The sequence below is a fragment of the Symphalangus syndactylus genome, chromosome 3 (genome assembly GCF_028878055.3).
Source record: "Symphalangus syndactylus isolate Jambi chromosome 3, NHGRI_mSymSyn1-v2.1_pri, whole genome shotgun sequence".
Lineage (NCBI taxonomy): Eukaryota > Metazoa > Chordata > Mammalia > Primates > Hylobatidae > Symphalangus > Symphalangus syndactylus.
In genome coordinates, this window is record NC_072425.2 from 66,554,658 (window position 1) to 66,579,530 (window position 24,873).

Consider the following 24,873-nt stretch of genomic DNA (forward strand, 5'->3'; position numbering starts at 1 on the left):
AACCGGTACCAGCCACTGCAAAAACATGCCAAATTGTAAAGACCATCAAGGCTAGGAAGAAACTGCATCAACTAACGAGCAAAATAACCAGCTAACATCATAATGACAGGATCAGAGTCACACATAACAATATTAACGTTAAATGTAAATGGGCTAAATGCTCCAATTAAAAGACACAGACTGGCAAACTGGATAAGGAGTCAGGACCCATCAGTGTGCTGTATTCAGGAAACCCATCTCACGAGCAGAGACACACATAGACTCAAAATAAAGGGATGGAGGAAGATCTGTCAAGCAAATGGAAAACAAAAAAAGGCAGGGGTTGCAATCCTAGTCTCTGATAAAATAGACTTTAAACCAACAAAGATCAAAAGAGACAAGGCCATTACATAATGGTAAAGGGATCAATTCAACAAGAAGAGCTAACTGTCCTAAATATATATGCACCCAACACAGGAGCACCCAGATTCATAAAGCAAGTCCTGAGTGACCTACAAAGGGACTTAGACTCCCACACAATAATAATGGGAGACTTTAACACCCCACTGTCAACATTAGGCAGATCAACGAGACAGAAAGTTAACAAGGATATCCAGGAATTGAACTCAGCTCTGCACAAAGTGGACCTAATAGACATCTACAGAACTCTCCACCCCAAGTCAACAGAATATACATTTTTTTCAGCACCACACCACACCTTTTCCAAAATTGACCACATAGTTGGAAGTAAAGCACTCCTCAGCAAATGTAAAACAACAGAAATTATAACAAACTGTCTCTCAGACCACAGTGCAGTCAAACTAGAACTCAGGATTAAGAAACTCACTCAAAACCGCTCAACTACATGGAAACTGAACAACCTGCTCCTGAATGACTATTGGGTACATAATGAAATGAAGGCAGAAATAAAGATGTTCTTTGAAACCAACGAGAACAAAGACACAACATACCAGAATCTCTGGGACACATTCAAAGCAGTGTGTAGAGGGAAATTTATAGCACTAAATGCCCACAAGAGAAAGCAGGAAAGATCCAAAATTGACACCCTAACATCACAATTAAAAGAACTAGAAAAGCAAGAGCAAACACATTCAAAAGCTAGCAGAAGGCTAGAAATAACTAAAATCAGAGCAGAACTGAAGGAAATAGAGACACAAAAAACCCTTCAAAAAATTAATGAATCCAGGAGCTGGTTTTTTGAAAAGATCAACAAAATTGATAGACCGCTAGCAAGACTAATAAAGAAGAAAAGAGAGAAGAATCAAATAGATGCAATAAAAAATGAAAAGGGATATCACCACCGATCCCATAGAAATACAATCTACCATCAGAGAATACTACAAACACCTTTATGCAAATAAACTAGAAAATCTAGAAGAAATGGATAAATTCCTCGACAAATACACCCTCCCAAGACTAAACCAGGAAGAAGTTGAATCTCTGAATAGAACAATAACAGGTTCTGAAATTGTGGCAATAGTCAATAGCTTACCAACCAAAAGGAGTCCAGGACCTGATGGATTCACAGCCGAATTCTACCAGAGGTACAAGGAGGAACTAGTACCATTCCTTCTGAAACTATTCCAATCAATAGAAAAAGAGGGAATCCTCCCTAACACATTTTATGAAGCCAGCATCGTCCTGATACCAAAGCCTGGCAGAGACATAACCAAAAAAGAGAATTTCAGACCAATATCCTTGATGAACATTGATGCAAAAATCCTCAATAAAATACTGGCAAACCGAATCCAGCAGCACATCAAAAAGCTTATCCACCACAATCAAGTGGGCTTCATCCCTGGGATGCAAGGCTGGTTCAACATACGCAAATCAATAAATGTAATCCAGCATATAAACAGAACCAAAGACAAAAACCACATGATTATCTCAATAGATGCAGAAAAGGCCTTTGACAAAATTCAACAACTCTTCATGCTAAAAACTCTCAATAAATTAGGTATTGATGGGACGTATCTCAAAATAATAAGAGCTATCTATGACAAACCCACAGCCAATATCATACTGAATGGGCAAAAACTGGAAGCATTCCCTCTGAAAACGGGCACAAGACAGGGATGCCCTCTCTCACCACTCCTATTCAACATAGTGCTGGAAGTTCTGGCCAGAGCAATCAGGCAGGAGAAGGAAATAAAGGGTATACGATTAGGAAAAGAGGAAGTCAAATTGTCCCTGTTTGCAGATGACATGATTGTACATCTAGAAACCCCATTGTTTCAGCCCAAAATCTCCTTAAGCTGATAAGCAACTTCAGCAGAGTCTCAGGATACAAAATCAATGTACAAAAATCACAAGCATTCTTGTACACCAATCACAGACAAACAGAGAGCCAAATCATGAGTGAACTCCCATTCACAATTGCTTCAAAGAGAATAAAATACCTAGGAATCCAACTTACAAGGGATGTGAAGGACCTCTTCAAGGAGAACTACAAACCACTGCTCAATGAAATAAAAGAGGATACAAACAAATGGAAGAACATTCCATGCCTATGGGTTGGAAAAATCAATATCGTGAATATGGCCATACTGCCCAAGGTAATTTATAGATTCAGTGCCAACCCCATCAAGCTACCAATGACTTTCTTCACAGAATTGGAAAAAACTACTTTAAAGTTCATATGGAACCAAAAAAAAGCCCGCATCGCCAAGTCAATCCCAAGCCAAAAGAACAAAGCCAGAGGCATCATGCTACCTGACTTCAAACTATACTACAAGGCTACAGTAACCAAAACAGCACGGTACTGGTACCACAACAGAGACATAGATCAATGGAACAGAACAGAGCCCTCAGAAATGATGCCGCATATCTACAACTATCTGATCTTTGACAAACCTGACAAAAACAAGAAATGGGGAAAGGATTCCCTATTTAATAAATGGTGCTGGGAAAACTGGCTAGCCATATGTAGAAAGCTGAAACTGGATCCCTTCCTTACACCTTATACAAAAATTAATTCAAGATGGATTAAAGACTTAAATGTTAGACCTAAAACCATTAAAATCCTACAAGAAAACCTAGGCAATACCATTCAGGACATAGGCGTGGGCAAGGACTTCATGTCTAAAACACCAAAAGCAATGGCAACAAAAGCCAAAATTGACAAATGGGATCTAATTAAACTAAAGAGCTTCTGCACAGCAAAAGAAACTACCATCAGAGTGAACAGGCAACCTACAGAATGGGAGAAAATTTTTGCAACCTACTCATCTGGCAAAGGGCTGATATCCAGAATCTACAATGAACTCAAACAAATTTACAAGAAAGAAACAACCCCATCAAAAAGTGGGCAAAGGACATGAACAGACACTTCTCTAAAGAAGACATTTATGCAGCCAAAAAACACATGAAGAAATGCTCATCATCACTGGCCATCAGAGAAATGCAAATCAAAACCACAGTGAGATACCATCTCACACCAGTTAGAATGGCCATCATTAAAAAATCAGGAAACAACAGGTGCTGGAGAGGATGTGGAGAAATAGGAACACTTTTACACTGTTGGTGGGACTGTAAACTGGTTCAACCATTGTGGAAGTCAGTGTGGCGATTCCTCAGGGATCTAGAACTAGAAATACCATTTGACCCAGCCATCCCATTACTGGGTATATACCCAAAGGACTATAAATCATGCTGCTATAAAGACACATGCACACATATGTTTATTGTGGCACTATTCACAATAGCAAAGAGTTGGAACCAACCCAAATGTCCAACAACGATAGACTGGATTAAGAAAATGTGGCACATATACACCATGGAATACTATACAGCCATAAAAAATGATGAGTTCATGTCCTTTGTAGGGACATGGGTGAAACTGGAAAACATCATTCTCAGTAAACTATCACAAGGACAAAAAACCAAACACCACATGTTCTCACTCATAGGTGGGAATTGAACAATGAGAACTCATGGACACAGGAAGGGGAACATCCACCCCGGGGACTGTTGTGGGGTTGGGGGAGGGGGGAGGGACAGCATTAGGAGATATACCTAATATTAAATGACGAGTTAATGGGTGCAGGAAATCAACATGGCACATGGATACATATGTAACAAACCTGCATATTTTGCACATGTACCCTAAAACCTAAAGTATAATAATAATAAAAAAATTTAAAAAAATTAGAAAAATTAAAAAAAATTTTAAAAAAAGGATGGTTTAGTGTCTACACATAGCCAAAGGCAAAGATACGAACTGGACAACCCTAGAAAGCAACAAGTTTTTCCCACTTACCCTGGGGACTTGTCATTAACCTAAAGTGACTGAGTGCCAACTTACCAGTTGCTTACTTTGTACTTTGGAGCCACACTGGTACCTGAAGCACAGGCATTCAGAACTAGCTAAGGGAGTCCCTTTAGGGAATTGGACTGCCCAAGGGAGAGAGGTGCCACTACTCCTTGGGGAAAGTCTAGCTAGTAGATGATATTTTAAAAAATAAAATAGGCCAGGTGTGGTGGCTCATGCCTGTAATCCCAGCACTTTGGGAGGCTGAGGCAGGTGGATCACTTGAGGTCAGGAATTCGAGACCAGCCTGGCCAACATGGTGAAACCCCGTCTCTACAAAAAATACAAAAATTAGCCGGGTGTGGTGGGGCATGCCTGTAGTTCCAACTACTTGGGAGCCTGAGGCAGGAGAATCGCTTGAACCTGGGAGGCAGAGGTTGCAGTGAGCCGAGATTGTGCCTTTGCTGTCCAGCCTGGGAGATAGAGTGAGAATCCATCTCAATAAAAAATAAAATAAAAATAAAAAATAAAGTGCCTTTCCTTCAGGCCTGCACTTAGTCTGAGCAGTGTCTTCCTGTGAAATTGAAAAGGCCAACCTGTGAGTGGACGCAGCTTGTGTGTGTCTGGCCAGTGGCCTACAGCTGGAGGTGTAGCTCCTCCCTCTCCTCTTGGATTAGGGCCTTGTGCAGTGAATAATCTGACAACCATACAACGTAACCACACTAACGCAGCTTCCTTCTCTGAGGCATCGTAGATTTAAGTGTTCAGATGGACATGTGAATTGCTCCCAGAAGGATTCGCATAGATCCCTGGTATATACACTGGGAAATATGCATTCAGTTAACCTTGATGAGAAGGGGGACAGATGATACTTACTTGTTGTAGATTTGAGTACTACCAAGGTCATGTTTTTAGGGATTTCTTTGGTGCTTTTCTAAATACACAATTTAATGTTAACTTTATGGATGCTGTGGTTTCTCACCCAGATAAAATATTATGCTGCCATACACTTTGACTCCAAGCATTTCCTGCCTCCATCCTCTTCCAAGTGCACCACATCAGTTTGTTCCCACCCTGTAGTGTAGCAGCTCAGCATAGTACATGTAGCTTTGCAGAGCCAGATATCTACTTTGTATCATAACATTCAAACCAGACCACTTTGTGAATAATTGAAGCAAGAACTTTGTTACTGGACATCTGGATTTAAAGAAAAATAAAGTGTCCTTGTAGATGAAACTTAGCCTGGATTTACTTTTTGCATTTTCCAGCTCCTCTCCATTATCAATTAGCAAGCAGGGAGTAAGTCATTTCCAGTACAATGTGTAGAAGAGTTGTATGTGATGGGTACAGTATGGAGAACATTAAAAAAAGTGTTGGAAAAGCCAAAAAAAAAAAAAAAAGTGCTCTAATCTCTCCAAAGGATGTCTTTGACCTACATGTGCTATATCCTGAGAGTTACTCAGAGCAGAGGCACCTCAGGTGAGAGGAGCACATGACACTGAGCCATTGGAGGATTCTTCTGCTGGTTAATGCATTATGAGAAGGAGCTGGCGAGGACAATTACATACAACTAGTTTAGGTCACATGAGACTCTGATAGTCTTAGAAAACTGAAGGGCAGGTATATAGATACATAAAAGTGTTCATGAATACTTATTACCTGCAGCTCATCCATTTTCCTTAAAGATTTTCATTTAAGGGTAAAATTTCACAAAATCATGAACAGTATTTCTGTGATCAGATAAGATGTATTCTCTATATACCAGTGTCCATTATATCACATGGGCATTTTTACAGGCACAGTAATATTAAGGTCAAGATGTTTAGTGATTCTAGCAACAAAACCAAATATTAATACACAGAGTATGAAACAGATAATTCTGTCACATTGAAAGCGTATGTCATCTGGTCCTCAGAGTGCTGTCTAGTAGTTTTCCACTGTACTATATTTAACAGAGGCTTTTTATAAATAGTCATACCAATTAATAATTTTTCCACTTCTGGTGGGTGGCCATCATAGATACTAGAACACATTATCAATGATATGAGTGATGATTTTAAATTGCATGGGTGGAAATTGATCCTCCTGATTTTGTTGTGGGATACTACTGAATACCCAGTGTAGACTGTCTTTTAAACTGCATATGGTCCTCATTTTTAAAATCATGCACTCCATCATTATAAGTTATTTTGGCTTTTCTTAAAATTCTATATAATGAAAATTTTTAATCCTTTGTGATATAAAACATCTTAATTCTTTTTTAAAAAAATGATTAATCATTTGTGACACATTAATCCAGTGGTCTGGTAGTAAGTTCAGTTTAAGTCACTACTTACTTTTAATGTTTCATAAATAAAAGAAAACCACACAAGATATGTAGTTATAAATGGAAGGAACGTTACTAGCTGTGCTTACTACATCATGATTCTTTTTCAATCTTATTCACCAATTATGCAAAGGGTTTTAATTGAAATTTTGCTAGTAAGTGTCCATCTTCACTGATGTCAGCAGTTCTTTCAAACGAACTGAAAGATGTTGCATTATTCATGTTTAACAAATGGGTTGAAAACTCCACTGAAACTCTTTCTTTAAAGGACTTTTTCTCAAGTTTTACAAGTTCACACATAGATTGTGTGTGTGTGTGTGTGTGTGTGTGTTATAACACCTTAACAGTGGTTTTGACAGCAAAATCATACCACAATGGAAACATACCCAAATATCCATTTTCAAAATGCTTTTTTTGCAGCACAAATTTTCTAGCAATTGCTTTCACACTCATTGTTGAAATGCTCTTTGGCCTTGAAGGGATAGATGAAATATGTTCATACAAAAGTATCTGCCAGATAGGCTGCCACTTCAGCCCCTTGTCATGACAACAACAAAAAAGGTCAGCATATTTGGAAAACTACCATTTTGTAAAAGAAAAACGTGTTTTTAAGTTATCTTTAAGTTATTCAGTTCTTTCAAAACATAAGAAACCATTATGTTTTAACAAAGATACTTAGTAATGACTCCTTAGAACTCCTGGACACCACACAGGGACATCAGACAAGTCCTGGCGCCATTGTTACTCCGTGCATTAAATATGACAAAACTTACTATCTTTGTCGTCCTCAGATTATACACATAGGTTTTGATATTTTCTCTCTGTGCCCCATGGATGATGTGTGCCCCATACTTCAGATACCAAGGTCTCTACCAGTGTAGACCACTTGGGGGTCATTAAAAAACCTTGGCCAGGCCAACCACACTGGCTCACACCTGTAATTCCAGCACTTTGAGAGACCAAGACAGAAGGATGACTTGAGCTTGGGAATTCAAGACCAGCCTGGGAATCTAGGGAGATCTTGTCTCAACAACAAAAATTCGGAAATTAGTCAGCCATGGTGGCGCATGCTTGTAGTCCCAGCTACTTGAAAGGCTAAGATGGCAAGATCACCTGAACCCTGGAGATGAAGGCTGTAGTGAGCTATGATCGTGCCCTGTACTCACTTAAGCCTGGGCAAAAGAGTAAGACCCTGTCTCAAAAAAAGAAAAAAAAAATTGGTCATGTCTCAGACCAATTAAATCATAATGTTCAATGGTGGGACCTAGACATCAGAGTCTGTTTTTTTAAGCTTCCCAGGTGATGCTAATGTTCAACCCAGTTTGAGAAGCACTCATCAGCACTTTCCAAACTTTAATGTGCACACAGATCACCTGGGGATATTGTTAACCTGGAGATCCCTATACAGTGGATCTGTGGAGAGGCCTAGAGGTCTGCATTTCTTATAAGCTCTAAGGCGATGCAGAAACTGCTTGTGGGTGGACCACTTTGAATCCAAGAGCTATGTCAGCCCTCCCCTCTGTTCTCTGATTCATTCTCTTGGGCTCTCAAGGCTGTGGGTGGGCCACGAAGCTGCAGCTGTGTCGAGAGGAGCCTCAAGCTGCAGTCATTGCTGCTTCATGTCACAGGGAATTTTATTGTGAACACTAAATAACACTTTTCTCATCTGTAAAAGCAGGATAGTAGTCAGATGTGTCCTTGGCTTTTCCACTTTATTTATTTATTGAAGAAAGCAGGGAACATAGTATGGTTTTGGGCTCCTCATTGCAAGATGAGCTTAACACTACTATGGAGAAACCAGGAATTATTACTTGGCTGCCTCAAAAAATGTTGAATTATAAGGATGTGAAGAAGAACAATAAAAAAGATTATTGATAGCATTGCTGGGAATTTGTTTTTATTTTCAGATCTGTAAGCATTCATACCTTTCATGTAAGAATAAAAACTTTCAAATAAAGTAACACTTAGGACTCTAAGGTGTTACTTATATGTTGGGTTAGTATTCAGCCCCTACTATTGATAACACCATACCTGTGTTAAAATGTCTGAAAAAGTATAATATTATAGCTGCTTCCCTGAGTTCCATGAATGGCCCCAGCAGCTCTTGTCCCACCCCAGGACATCCTGGCCTTTTTGTGATCCAGCACATGAAAGGCTGATGTGAGGCATGACGAGGAAAGTCCAGGGCCTTGCTCTGTTCTGTTTGGCCGGGGCCCATGCCATACCACTGGTTAAATATTTTAATTTCACTTTAGCCATGTTTGAATGTGTAATCACAAGGGCAAGGCGTCTCAGCCGTTATCTAATCCAATATTCCGGTTATAGAAGTCAGCCCTTAACATATAAAGGTTAAGAGACTGGTCCTAGACCATAACAGAGGCTCCCCCAGGCTTTCCAACTATTTTCTCTGTCCTGTACTGGTCATTGTATCATCTTTTCCTCAGTCTTGTTAGGTCACATTTCTGGACAAATATATAAGAAGGCAAGACAGCTCAGCCCCATTATAGAAATATTTATTGATCTAACATGAAAATTGTGCTAGACTGCAAGAAATATTAGACAGTCTCTGACCTAAAGTAATTTACTGCATTGTTGGAAATTCTTTATGTACAAAACATGATCAGTTAAATAGCAGTGACAGGCACGATACAGCGTGGTGCCCAACAATTGTGCTGTGAAGACTGTGAATGGCCCAAAAGAAAAAAGTAATTAGGAAAGGCTTAATTACGGGAGGATGGGTAAGATTCTGGAAAATCTGAGGCCCTACTACACGCACATCCATTTTTACCAGATCTGTAGGTTAACACCTCCTGTGCAGTGTTTACTGGCAACACACTCAGATTGTTTCTGATTAAAATTTTGAATATATTGCTTGAAATTGTCCATTTTTACAAAAGAAATTTAATTGCTATATAATTCATCTATCTTAAATCTGCTATTGATGAATAGAAAATAAAACAGAAGAACATTTTCATGAAATGATAATTAACCCAGGTAAAGGATTCAGAAATTTCTGTCTGTATCTGCAGTGGTTTATCACCTCATACCACCATACCAGCTCTGTTTTCACTGCCCCTTCTTTTTTTTTTTTGAGGCAGAGTCTCACTCTGTCGCCCAGGCTGGAGTGCAGTGGCATGATCTCAGCTCACTGCAAGCTCTGCCTCCCGGGTTCACGCTATTCTCCTGCCTCAGCCTCCCAAGTAGCTGGGACTACAGGTGCCTGCCACCATGCCCGGCTAATTTTTTGTATTTTTAGTAGAGACGGGGTTTGTTTTCTTTCTCCTGCCTTAGGTTAAAAGAGATGAATTTCTTCCTCTAACTCATATATTTTTTAACAAGAGATTGGTTTAATAAAAAATGTTGATGCTTTAGAAAGATTGATATTTCTACCAACAAGTAAAGGGAATTTTTAAATATTTAAAATGTATGTAAGTGGTGCCCCTAGAAATGAGAGAGAAGAATGAAGCGGTCATTATATACTATCCAGTACACTGCTTGTTTGCAAACACAGAAGAGGTTAGTGAGAGGTTATCTTTCCTCTGAAAGGCAGTTTCTGTATAGGTTCCTCCGAGTGAAGATCAGAATGTTATCAGACGCTGTAGCTCAGATGACACAGTAAAAAGGAAGTAGGGGCTAAATTTAGAAATTACATGAAAGCATTTCAAAAATAGATATATAGCTAAGAACACATAAAAGAGGCAATATGCATCTTCTTGAAAAAGCAATGCAAGTTGCTCAGTTTTTTTTTTTGAGTTATTTAAACATGGATTTGGTTTGATTTCATGACCACTGCTGCATCACCAGTCGCTTTAGCTTTTCATGGGAAGCTCATCAGAATTCGAGCGGAAGAGCATGCGTGGATATACTATCTGGTAAAGTCTTCATGCACATGTATTTTCATATCTTGGACAAGGTTTTATTCAGGTTGTGGTGTTTGCCTGTTTTAAAAACTCAACATTGAGATGAATGCCATATAATGAAATTCGGCCTTTTCTGGAGAGAGAAAACTTTTCTATGCCACTTTAAGTCAACATGCTTCCAGTTGCAAAACAGTTATGACTATAAAATAGTCACTATAATTATTATATGTAACCCATATCTTGAGAATTTAAAATGGCATTTTCTTAAGATATAAAACTGATAGTGCTACAGCATGTTGGTAAGAACCGTAGAAATGATTGTTTTTGTAACAGATCCCCAAAGATCTTACACCCAAAAGAGTTGTTTTACTGAATACAAAAAAAGGGTTGTGTGAGGACATTTCACTATCATTCCTCCTGAGTCATATCTGAAGTACAAACCAAGGATTGTTTCTGTTTACTGACCCATTAATGTGTGCCTATTACTATACTGTTTTGTATATATTATTACATTTAAACTTTATAATGGTGCTGTGACATAGTTATCATTACCTCATTGGAGGGATAAGGAAATTGAGGCTTGGAGAGATCCCAAAGCAAGTAGATGGGAACATGGTTTGATTCAATGTGTTTGACTGCAAAGCCGTAGGCCCTTATCCACTGTGCATATGACCACCCCTGACAACCCAAACCATGTGGTACCATTTGGCACTTAAGGCGTGCCTTTGTTCCCTTGTTTAGACTTGTGTGTGTTGGAACTCGTAACACAAGCATCTAGGGCATAAATTAAAGGGATAATGGGGAAAGAACATTAGAAGATCCCAGGTGCACATTTTTTAATGGATTCCAGCCAGGAAGCTGAGAAAATGCCCACTGGTAGGAGTCAGATTCAACATAATTCTCAGTTCTGTGGAGAGTTCACAAGCTTCCTTATCACACAAAGCACACAACAACGACACCAGCGTTATGGGGAGTTGGGCCTGGGGGTAGGGTGCAAACTCAAATTATTTCAGGGTCAGGCAGGTAATGAGAAGCTGGCCAGGTTCTGTTCTTTGCCATAGCATTATTTGTTTTTGCATTATAGAACATAGAATATTTTTCACCTTCATGAAAATGTATGTACTCTCTCATTCTCGACAATAGTGGGAAGCTATTGGCAGCCTTCTTAGCTACAGCATGTTGTCCTCTTGGAATATGGGTGCAGTGTTGCTGGGACTTCTAATTTGTCAAGAGAATTAGGACATCTGTTTTTTGAGTGTGTTTTTTGTTTTTGTTGTTTTTAATGCTAAAGCTCTCAATTTTAGATATTGACCCCTTTACAGAATTTTGCTGTGTCAGGTAGATGTGCAGACCGTTGTCTCACATTTAGGCCTCTTATATCTAACCCAAGTCTTCCCCATGCATAGGTTGATCATAAGTCCTAGTTTGCCTGAGATACTTGTGTTTGCACCTGTTGTCCCAGCCTCCCGCCTGTTCAGCATTTATTCCAGTTTTTTTTATTTTTTAATGAAGCATTCTTATTAATAGCTGCGTTAAAATAATCCAGGATGTATTTAACAGACATTCACTTTGTATTTCTAGATTCTGCCTTTGCAGTTAAACAGATTTCTCACTTTACACTTGGTTGAGTCTGATATCCCTTCCCAGATGCATTGTTAACTGCATCTCTCTTTCAAAGACAGCATGTGGGCATTCCTGCTAATATGGAGTAAGCTGGGACAAAAGTGACTAGGGACAGCCAAACTCTTCCAGTCTGAAAGATGGTGGAGAAGCGTGTGGTGCTGCTGCCTTTACTGTCTGCCTGAATCAGCCAGTCATGCTATTGGTCTGGTGTGTGGGCTGCCAGGTCCACGAAGACACCACACTTCTGTGAGTAGGGTCAGTGGGCAGTTGCTAGGTGTATGTGAAATGTGTGTGGAAAATGATGGCTGAAGCAGTCTTACTGTGGAGGTATGAAAGATTTTGCTTTATCATTTATTGTTTGATATAAATCTGTTTTATTGTTTGATAATGCTTTTATTTTGTAGCAGATCTCTTTGGCCATAAGTTTTTTTTAGAAACTTGAAAATGCGTGTTTAACAAAAAATTAAGTACTGTATTTTTGTTTCTAAAGAAAGTCAATAATGTGTAATTCATATAAAATTATTTATCAATACTTAACATTCACCATTGTAGCCATGAATATAATCAACCACATAAAATACAAAAGACAGAAATCTTCTGCTTCAAGAGTTCACTATTATTTTCAGAAGACTGTGCCCAAAGATGACATTTTAGCATGTGCAGCGGCAGAGAATGCATTTTTATATCACTCTGTGAAGCATGACTTTTCATTTAGATCAAATGAGTTTCTTTCCGAGTTAATTTAGCTCATTTTTATTCCAGGTTTTCTTATGCAGGTACAAAAAAAAAAATGAAGCAGTAGCAATTAATCTGTTAATTCTCTTAGCAGAAGAAAAACTTTGCAGGTAATTGATGGTTTGTTTTTTTCTTCATTAATTCATGGAATCAAGATGAAGCTTTTAGAAGTTCATGCTGATAAAGTGAAATATCCAACATGGTTTTGATTGCTACAGTAAATGCTTTTGCTTCTTTAAAAAAATTTTAAAAGTCAGTGTTCAAAGTAATGTATTTTGTGGTAATGATATGAGTATAGTTTTTCATGGAGCATAGTGTCATGGTAAAATACTGTATGTATTAAATTAATAAACTAATGGACCAGAAATATTCTTAGAATAGTTATGGCTTACACATAAATCACAGTTGTATCCAAACAAGCTGCAATAATCTATTTATGAGTTTCATCTCCTAAATGTATTTGTGAAATAATAGTATTCTGAACTAATACCAAAAGGTAGTTCTATGAAAATATTTGAACTGAGATATTTATGTCTTTCCATTTGAAAAACATAATAGAGTGAGATTACTTACCATTCAGCAGACCTTGTTCTAAGCTTACCAAGTATCTTAGCCAACAAGAGAGACCGTTTCTGAATTAAAACTATTAAGGTCTACCAAGAAGAGCATGATTGAAAATATTAACAGTTTCAAATTTGTTGACCTAAAATAGTTAAGGCAATTTTTAAGAATATTACAATTCTATTAAATAGTTAAATATATGTCAATATTGAAAAAATATAATTCTCTGAAGGATGATAGGGACATGATGTTAGAAAGAGATATGGCTAAGAACATGACTAAAGTACATGAAGGTACCAAGAAAAGTATTTCTGCTCATTTTTTACTTTAAAATCTACATTGATTTATCAGAAGTTTATATTTTAGGAAGAATTTTATATTTGAAAAATTTTTAATGCACACACTTCCTTGAATAATATCAATGTAATAAAATAGATCTGCTGGTCAATAAATACTTCAAAGACATACAACATTGATATGGTTTGGCTCTGTGTCCCTACCCAAACCTCATCTTAAATTGTAATCCCCACTTGTTGGGGGAAGGGCCTCATGGGAGGTGATTGAATCGTGGGGACAGATTTCCCCTTTGCTGTTCTCATGATAGTTAGTGAGTTCTCATGAGATCTGATCGTTTAAAAGTGTGTGGCACCTCCCACTTCTCTGTCTCTCCTGCTCTACCACGGTAAGACGTGCTTGCTTCCCCTTCACCTTCCACCATGATTGTAAGTTTCCTGAGGCCTCCCATTCATGCTTCCTATACAGCCTGCAGAACCGTGAGTCAGTTAACCTCTTTTCTTCGTAAATTATCCAGTCTCAGGTAGTTCTTTATAGCAGTGTGAGAACAGGTTAATACAAACATTAACTGTTTTGGTAGCCGTTTTTATACTCAAAAGTGTTAGTAGACTATAACTATATTATTAAACTCTCAGTGGAAAGTTAACAGTTTCTCAGCACTGGTCCAGGTAACTTTTTACACTTCTTATCTATAATATTTTCAAAATTTGGGTCTTTATTTAAAGTGACAAATTATATAACTTACTACAAAAAAAACCATGCCTTGTAGGATGTGAGTTACTTTCCTTGCCTTCTTCTTACTTAAATTCTAGGCCAGGCGTGGTGGCTCACGCCTGTAATCCCAGCACTTTGGGAGGCCAAGGCGGGCAGATCATGAGGTCAGGAGATCGAGACCATCCTGGCTAACATGGTGAAACCCCATCTCTACTAAAAATACAAAAAATTAGCCGGGTGTTGTGGCAGGCGCCTATAGTCCCAGCTACTCAGGAGGCTGAGGCAGGAGAATGGCATGAACCCAGGAGGCGGAGCTTGCAGTGAGCCTAGATGTGCCACTGCACTCCAGCCTGCCAGCCTGGGTGACAGACTGAAACTTCTAAATGCTTCATTACTCTTTTTCATAGGATAAAGAGGTATTGTTTTTGTTTCTTTATTTTTATTAATGGAACAGTTTCTTGCTCTGTTAAAGGGGCATTTAAGCAAGGTATTCTAAAAGCTCCATTCCTTCCCCAAGATTCTGGGAAAGTGAGCCTTTCACTTTCAGTTTTTCCTAACACAATTTCTTGAATGTCTGAAGCTTCAGTGGTCAGATTTCATATGGGATGTTCCAGAAAGATGATATTCCCTATGTAAGACTCTGAAATTCTTGGGAGCATTTGGGCCTTTTTCTTTTCTTTTTTAATCAAAGAGCTTGTTCTTTTTATTTTTTCACCTGTCCGAATTTTACCAACTGAACAGGGAAATCTTCTTTATCTGTTTTTCCTGTTGTCAAATAAAATAAAATCCCAAACCAGCAGCAACATACTCCTCTGGTTAATAAGATTGTAGGAGCACAGACATTACAAAGGACTAAAATAATTAGGCTTTTTCTGAGATATAATATCAGGAAATGAACTACATAACATTATGTGATCTCAGAAATGAAGATGATATGAATCTATAAAGCAGGCATTTACCTGTTATGCCAGAGTGGGGAGAAATCAGTCAATGAGTTGTTTTGTTTGTGTAAAATCAACCTACAGTTGGTTGTTCGGGGTCTCAGTCTCTAGTCAGTGTTTTCAAAACATGATTTAATGCACCAGCAGTCTCGTCAACAGATCTGGAGGCAAAAAAAGCTTCCATGGTCAAACAAGTTTGGAAAATTCAATAATATCCCCAATGCTAGGCTCATGGATTTATAGCACCTTTCTAGGTAAGGGCCATTGCCTTTTTATAACTTCTGTGTTCTGCAGCACAGACCTCTGTTTGACTGTTTATAACCATTATTCTCCCCATTCTCTTACTTTGACTTCAGAATCCATTTGTCAAATAAATATCTATTAACATTCCAATTAACTTAATTTTCCATTAACATAATTAATGTTCCTCAGATATTCTTTGAAAGTAGTCATACAGACCATACCCTAATTGTTTTGAATTTTAATGAATATGCAGACCTTTAATCTCTCTTTTCAATTTTTTTAAATCAACTGTGACTTTGTATAAACTCTCTGAAGATAAAACTAGTTTTTTTGGTGGTATTAATAATGCATACATACACACACACACACACACACACACACACACCCATACTAGGATAGTACAACATCGTAATTATGAAGATAATAGTTGAACTTCAGAGAGTGCAAAATTTTAAATTGTACCCCAAGATTTTATAGACCTGAAGGCAATATTCTTTGTAATGGAATCATGTAATTATATCAATCAGCATACTCTGAAAGTGTTTGATGTAGGTTTTGTCGTGCTGCATCAAGCATCTGACCTACAATGTCATTGATACTGATAATTATGACATTACAGACAAACATGAAAAAGGAAAATGTTAAGCAAAGAACCAAATAGAAGAATATTTACATGAAAAATCGTAGTGGTAGGGCCAAGAAAGATTGAGTTCTCTGAAAAGGAAAAAAAATATATTTTAAACAATAAAGGAGGAGTATTTCCTCTACCCAAGAAGGAATCCCCATTCTATGTTAGAATGAGCAAATAAAGCCTATAGGCCAGCAAAACCAAAAGGAGAATTGTAGTTCCAGCAAATATTTTTTGGGAAAGACAGTATAACTTATAGTCATTGATTACCTTGGTGACCATAATGGAGATTAAAAATAAAAATCTAATGATAGAAGAACAAACTTAATAATGAGTTAATAAATCAATTTGTGAAGTCTTAATGAAAGGATATGTGGCAGTTTAATAAAGTTTCTTCTCTAACATTATAATCTAGAACATTGTATTTAACATACATTCTCTATTGGTGTCTTGTGTATTGCCTAACACATGAGCGATAAATATTTGTTGAAATAATTATTAATGGTACTTTTGAGATACCACAAGATTTCATAGTAATTATAATATTTGTACTAGGCATTTTAGAAACATCTCTTTTACTTTTCCTAACAGCCCTACAACAAATTGTTCCATCTTATAGATGAGGAAACTGAGGTTCAGGAAGGTTGAGTGACTTGTCTAAAGACACAGGGCTGGTACATGACAGAGTTATTATTGATACCTGATTTGGTCTCAGGCTGTTGTTCAAGTTCTTCCTCTTTGCTACTGTGGTTCCCAGAATTACTAATTTGAGATTCAGTAGTCTCCATCTAACGCCAAGTTTAAGAAGGACATGGAAGCTTAGCAAAGAAGAATCAGTAGGTCCTTACCACTTAAAGACTCCACACAGAAGATCTTTCGTTTTCATGAGGGGCTTCAAAAGGCTGTGTCATGTAGTAATTTCTAATTTTGCTGAGCCACGTGTTGAATCATAAGTGTGGAGAGGCTGTTTTATGGGAGTGAATCACTCACAATGAGAACCCAGCCAGCAGCAGTTCAGTATGACTTTGCTGTTCTTTGTCATTTATGCGGTAATGCTCAGAAAAAGATACAACAACAACTGTCACTCTGCGTATAATGCGCCTGAAAGAAGGTCAGCTGTTCAGGTTCTAATGAAGTCAGAAAACATGAAACAGTCTGATAAATACAGTTCATGTCCAAGTTTTCTGCAGGAGATTTTATGCTAAGCAGTATTTGCAAATTTGAGAACTCAGAGATCTATTATCCAGTCAGGGCCTCCAGACTGTAATTTCACATTTGAGCAAATTTAGGCTTAAGTGACTTTCCCAGTGTCACAAGAATCTAGTAGGTATTTGTACCATGGTTTATATTTTTTGTACTATTTTTCCTCTCTTTTTTTTTTTTTTTTTTTTTTTTTGCATTTTAAATAACTAGTAGCCTTAGGTGTCTGGCTCTTCCTTCAAGTATTTTATATGCGTTCTGTAATCTATCCCTTTAAAATAAGTGCTATTATTACCTCCATTTAATGGATTTTGAGAGGGAAGTAATTAGGAAGCAGAGGTTGAGGATGTTAAATAGCTTGTACAAGATCACAGTCAGCTAGTACTGGGTGGAAGTGGAATTACAACACCAGCAGTCTTGTCTCAGCATCCATCATTTCACTCTGTACTTCCTTTGAGCAGAAGAAAACAAAACCAAAAAGGCTGAGGGTTGTTTTTTTTTTCCACAATCCATTTAGGAGTTTGTAATTTTTTTCTTTAGAGTCAAGTGCCAAAAGGAAATAAGCACTTAGAAAAAAAGTAGGAAGATGTGTGCTGCAGTTCAGAATTGAGATGAACTCTGATATTGGCCTGCACTTTTTCTGATTTTGAGGTCCTCTGTGTGTGTTGGGCATCCCTTCAGACAGAGCAGGCCTAATAAGCTGGAAATTTGTGTCTAAGAGCTTCCACAAATGTGGAAGTTACCATTTGGCTTTCTACTTCTGGGTAGGTGTGACATTCCAGTCTAAAGCCGCCTTCAGCTGTTAATGAGACTTTGAAAATCCTTCTAAAGTGACTATGAGGTCTTTTTCATTTCACCTAAAGGCTTGGCCTGCTGTGGGCCGGGTAAGACCCACTTTGGTAGGACCTCAGTTCCTCCTTCCCTTTGCAGAAGCAAACATGGAAACATCAACACATCTAAGATTTACCTGAATTTTATGACTACTGAATTCTGAAAACAAGACATTACCACATTGGCACATCTTGCGGTTTCCATTTGGTCTTTCCCTAGAATTCTGCCAGAGTTCCTGAGAGTAGCTACTTAGTTCTCACAATGTTCCCTCTAAGCCTTGCCACCAGCTTGCTGAGAATTCTGAAAGCTAGCATTCATCATTATTTCCACCCAGTATATTTTAACTGTAACTTAAAATGAAATAGAATTATATTTTACATTTTGTTGATGTAATTCATTAAATCATACTAGGTATTTTGGGGGTTTTTTTTGTTTTGTTTTGTTTTTTGTAGAGATGGTATTTCTCTCTGTTACCTAGGCTGGAATACCGTGGCGCGATCATAGCTCACTGTAACCTTTAACTCCTGGGCTCAAGTGATCCTGCTGCCTTAGCCTCCCAAGTAGCTGGGACTACAGGCACATACCACCACGCTTGGCTAATTTTTCTATTTTTTATAGAGATGGGTCTTGCCATGTTGCCCAGGCTGGTCTTGAACTCCTGGCCTCAAGTGATCCTTCTGCCTCAGCCTCCCAAAGTGCTAGGATTACAGGCATGAGCCAGCATGGCTGGCCCTCCCTTGCTTTCCTGTGCACAATGTTCAAAATAAACAGGATAGTCTATTGTAATTGACTTGTTATTTGTAATATTTGAGGTGAGTTTTTTCCTTTTCATCATTGTCTTTTTCATTAATAATTGTTTAATTTAGCCTAACTACTTATAATTTTTACTGCTGTTTCACATTCGACATTTGGACAAATAGAAAAAAGTGTCTAATTTATCTTCCTACTCTTAACATACTAAAAAATATTGTTTCCACATACAGAACTTTTTTTTTTTTTACAAAAAAATGAGAGTATTGCATTTCCATTGGGAACGTTTATATGCACAGTTTTAAATATCTGTATATATTTTGTAAAATGCTGTCATGCTTTTAAATAACTTAGAGAATCTGAGATGAAAGCTCTTACATAAATGCAAATTATGGTTGATTATATTTGAATGTCATTTTCCAAAACAGCAAGGATGAAATGAAACAACAAAGCTTAGGAGGCAGTAGAAGTGACTTAGAAATTCCAACCTCCATGAAGGCAACATAGTGATTGCTCTGTTTTTGAGGGCAATATTCTCTCTTAGTTTTGATGGAGATTGACTTCTGAGTAATGGGTTTATAGCAGAGACAAATATAACTTACACTGTAGAGGTTAATTTGAATTCAGAGTCAACCTGAAACTTTTCTCACAAGACAGTTTTGTTTTTTTGTTTTTTGTTTTTTGTTTTTGCAGTCAAAAGAAAGTAGCCTCTTTTAACTGTGAACAGCGGTCACAGTTTTAAAAAAGTGCCATGTTTATTTTGTCCATGCTGCTTTTCCTTGGAGGGGTCATTCATCTTCATCTTCACCTGCCAGCTAAATCCTACCTTCTCTCTGACACCTCGTTTGACCCCCTCGGTCTGTACACAGTTACACTTAACGCCATCCCCATGCAGCATCGCTCATGTGCATATGTAACTGCATTCTGTCCTGTATTCTCAGTTATTGCGTGATATAGTAAGTTCTTGTTTTGCTCAATGGTACTGGGTGCTCCCAGAGGGACAGTGTCTTAACATTTTGGTGCTCTGTGCATTGTAGATGTATTCATTATATATTTACAATCATACAGCTTATGGCCAGATGAGCTCTTTGGTGATTTGGCTTAATTGCCTTTTCTTATGAACACAGAAAACTAAGTTATACAGAGGAAAAGTAGTTTCTCCTAAAGGTTATGACCAGTGTTATGGGTAAAGTCAGAATTAGAAGTTAGAATTCCTAATTTTTAGTGTAGTTCAGTTCCTCCCTCCCTCCCTCCCTCCGTCCCTCCCTCCCTCCTTCCCTTCCTTCCTTCTTTCCTTCATTCCTTCCAACCAACCAACAAGTATTTATTGAACATCTACCGCTTGCCAGGCACCTTGCTAGGCCCTGATTATGCGGTGTTGAGCCTATCTTGGAACTTGGAACTTGGAACTTAAACCATGATTAGAGAGAAAGACAACAAATATTACACTGCCTAAGAGGCAGAGCACAGCAGTGGGGATTCATTGAGGAGCCAGTGATGCTCTGTTTTCAAAGGGCGAGTCTCAGAGGGGAACGATGATTGAGGTGGGCCCCACCTGGCATGGGATTCAGGAACAGGACTCCAGGCTGGTAAGATCATGGGTGGGATAACACGGAAGATTGCCTACACAGGGACTCAGTACAGAAAGCAGCTACAGGGATTCATTTTCCAAAATCAGAATACCAGCAAGAGCTAGGGCTTCTCAGTTACTAGATCCGATTGTCACAGTCAGAACAGAACAAATAAGAAGGGTGATTTCTTCAGTCTTAGTGTGTTGAGCTTCCTAAAACCTTAAGTCAAGATTAGACTATTGGCATGGGGCCCTTCCCACACAAGAGAAAGGAAGGAAGGTAAAGATTGGGAACCAGACAGGGCCTAACATGGATTACATTTATTAAAATTCTATCTGCTTAATACTCTGTGAAATGAATAGTTTGGCTATGATGTCATCATGATAGCCATTCACTAACCTTGTTTAGAAGTTTGTATTTCTATACAAAATCAGGATTGTTTCAGTAATTATCAGCCATCTGCCTCCAGTGTCCAACACAATTAGTTGTTTGTGTTTAGTTGCATATTTATGTATATATACTTTGTATATATATATTGCATTCCATAAACCTTAGTTTGATTTGGATTATTAGGCAGTCATGTATTCTGGTTAATTTGAGGGTTGACCATAAAATATTTTCATTGCAATCTTATTTTTAAAACATTTTAATCTCTCTATCTCTTTCCTGCTAAATGAATATAACCAAGTTATTTTACATTGTTAAAAAATTGAATAGGGGGTACTCAGTCTGGTAATATAGATAAGGCAGATAAAAAACAAATATTTTGAACGTTTGGGTGCATAAGAGTGGAGGGGTAATTGTCATTGTTGTCCAGATTAAATTATTAGTATTAGTTGTTCTTCTAATGGTTTTACACCCTGTCCTAAAAGTGAACTAGAGAAGCTAATCCTGATTAGTTGAGGATTCTGATTGAGTTTCTGCTTAGACATACAACATCCATAAGCTGGCTATGTTATATGTTTGATTATAATAAACTATAAACATAGAGGGGATAATTACTCCTGCCTCCTTTTCTTTTAATAATATTATTTTAGGATTATGATAATATGTGAAAATAGTGGTATGTGTAAGCATAACATTCTCATTGTTCTGATGGGAGAGCTGAATATGCCACTTTCCTCTAGTTTCCAATTCTAAGTAGCGTCAAGGTTTACTCTAGAAGGAAAGATTTGGGACTGAGTTCTCTCTAAGAAAAACAAAAAATATGAAACATGACTTCATTGTAAACCAGTTTAAAGACCAGTAAATGAAGGAAGGTGTTACCTGAATTGTATGTAATGTAATATGCAAAGCAAAGAAAATTTGGAAAGTAATAGGGTATTAAAACTGCCTTTTTTTTATTTAAACAGGTTCATGCACAATTAGTTCGAGAAGTTGATGTGGAGAAAGTGTCTGCTTTTGAGAATCCATATGTAGATGCAATAAAGAGTTTATGGAATGATCCTGGAATCCAGGAATGCTATGATAGACGACGAGAATATCAATTATCTGACTCTACCAAATAGTGAGTATCTTTACAGGTGGCCCTATGGATTTTTCTCTTTACTTCCATGTGGAGGTTTTGTGATTATCATAACTTCTTTATTCTGTCCTGTATATGTCATATACGATTAAAACTTTAAAAGCTAGGAAATATAGATATTGAACTTACGCCAACCTCATAAATCTAAATTAGATTATAAAGGACTGGTATCATGAGTCAAGGAGAATATTTCTTTTACTGTTTTCTGTTTGAAAAACAAACTGAAGACTCGAGGAATCTGATTTCACCAACCTATCTCCTCCCCCAAATTGCAAACTAGCAATTCTCACATATGCCATTGTGATTTGAAATCTTGTAATAATAATTTTTGATACAAAATCCAATCTTATTCATGTGCTAGAAAACACCTACACACATTAGAAACTGCAAACAAAAAGTATATTTGATTATGCCTTCTTAAAACATCAGACTTCCTGGTTTCCAGTTTTCAGACCCAGAACTTGACTGCTTTCTGAGAGCCACTATTATGTTGATGAATAGGTTTTCCTTTGCATGAAAATTGCATGTGAGTCTAATTTTGCATACATTCCAGAATTATTTTGTGAGCTGTCAGTCAGACTCCTGTCCTGGGAAAGATTTGCATCCTAGAAATCTGTTACTTCTCTAGAATTAAATCTCACCTAACAGAAAGGAAGTAAAGATTTGGCAATCATTGGATTAATGTGATCAATGTAGTCAGCAATGTAGATAACCAGGCACCTGAATAGTGAGTTTTCTTTTGGTAGTATTTAGCCAGGTTTCTGTCTACATTAGTTATATTAATACAGCATCTGCCTCTTGTTTTGGTTCTGGGCAGACAGAAGAATGGGTAGAAAATAATCAGTAACCTTATGCCAGTTCATATGACAAAGTGATCCACTGGATGAGAGCGGGCCCTTGGGGAAAATAAGAGGCCCTGATAGGCTGCTTGACATCACTCAGAAGTGCATGGAAGACCTAAGAGCTATATGACTCTCTTTTTTCAGTAAAATTGTCATGCTTTTACTCTAATTCTAGGCATTTGTATAAGATATGATTCACATCAGCCACAGAAATGTTGCCTGATGAAACTATTTCTTGTATTCTTATGGTAAATTTGAATTATGCCATTCTGAAATGTGACACAATGCTCATGAGCACCATATTTGTAGTATTTAATATTTTAACTAGCATTAACCCCCTTGCGTGCCTCTGAAATCTGTGCTTTTTTCATTCTTCTTTTCATCATTCTTCTTCCACACTTTCATATAGTTCTCATTTCTGGTCTTTCTCTTCTGCTGTCGTGCCTGCCTGCCTTCCATTCTGCCATTCTCCCTCCCTCTGTCCTTCATCCCTTTGTTCCTTCCTCCTGGGCTCCCACTATATAAGTTTCTGTGAGTACAGAGATGAAAAAGATGCATTCAGCTCTTGCCTGTTCTAAATTCTGCCCCCTCAACCTTTGACCAGCTATCTTTTTTACTCCTGCCCCCTGTGTCCTTTTGTTTCTTTTGCCATTTCAGATTCCATCTATCTCCCGATGTTGCTGCTCTCTCATCCATCATTCCCTGTTCCCATTCATTGTGTCTCTCCTGTCTGCTTATTTACCCACCACCCTCAGCTTTGAATCTCTCTGGCTCTCTCTTAGCTCCTCTCTGCTTCTCACTTTGCTACTGTGATGTCTTACCGTAGCCTTAAAACTAACTCATCCTCCATTATAAAGTTACATTTACTGATAAATTCTTCACCTTGCATCATTTTTCTTCTAACCTCTATCTTCTAACTTTTAGTTTCAGTCTTATCTCCTCCCCTCCCTACCTGGTCTACTCTTTACCTGTCATCTGAAACTTTTCTCCCTACGGAGAGTCCTGCTACTGGGCAGTCAGAGGCCCTCATTATCTAGTAATTATGTGCTTACTAGGGTTACGTCTCCGCCTTAGGGTTTGCCTCCTCCTCCTGGGATAGACCCTCTGAGAGTCCTCTTTGCACCTAGGACACCTGTATTGGACTATGGATATGTTCTTGAGACAAGACTTTATCATATCTCTGATGACATACCCTCAGTTTAGATTTGTGGATTTCTAGACATGGACCCATTAGTTAGTATGAGGATTGGATGCTGCCATATCTAACTTGCTTAGGGCAAGAGCTCTCCTAGACAGTTTCTCTAGACCTGTCAGTGCTGTGATCCTGGGAAAAGCTGCTATCTTAGATTTCTGTCAGTGCAGGCTTAGTGTACCATAGAAATGGGCACACTCCTTATGATAAAGCAAGACCAAAATGTGGGGCCCTCTAGCACAGGCTGATCTAAACTCCTTCAAATGATTATTCTTTAAATAGTTCTACATTCCCCTAGTGGGAATGAGAATAAATTGATTTTCTAAATTATATATATGTGGGCCAGGCACAGTGGCTTACGCCTGTAATCCCAGCGCTTTGGGAGGCCGAGGTGGGTGGAGCACCTGAGGTCAGGAGTTCGAGACCAGCCTGACCAATAGACAGGTGAAACCCTGTCTCTACTAAAAATACAAAAAAAGTAGCCAGGCGTGGTGGGGTGCGCCTATAGTCCCAGCTACTCGGGAGGCTGAAACAGGAGAATTGGTTGAACCCAGGAGGTGGAGGTGGCGGTGAGCCAAGATCGAGATCAATCACGCCCCTGCACTCCAGCCTGGGCGACAGAGCAAGACTCCGTCTCAAAAAAAAAATTAAAAAAAAAATAAATAAATAAATAAAAATAAAAATAAATTATATATATATATGTAGATGTATGTCACCTAAATCTTTTTTAACCACAGTTTATGCCGAAGTAATAAAGTGAATTCTAACAACATGTACTTACATTCTTA

At 38.0% G+C, this 24,873-nt stretch overlaps 1 protein-coding gene across 2 annotated transcripts in view; it reads left to right on the top strand.

Moving 5' to 3' along the window:
- GNAQ (G protein subunit alpha q) overlaps positions 1-24,873 on the top strand; it is a 319,183-nt gene that overhangs the window by 204,244 nt on the left and 90,066 nt on the right. For both annotated transcript variants that reach the window (XM_055272199.2, XM_063636973.1), the window contains exon 3: positions 21,879-22,033. In XM_055272199.2, the coding sequence (XP_055128174.1) occupies positions 21,879-22,033 (155 nt within the window). The remainder of the gene's footprint in view (positions 1-21,878; positions 22,034-24,873) is intronic.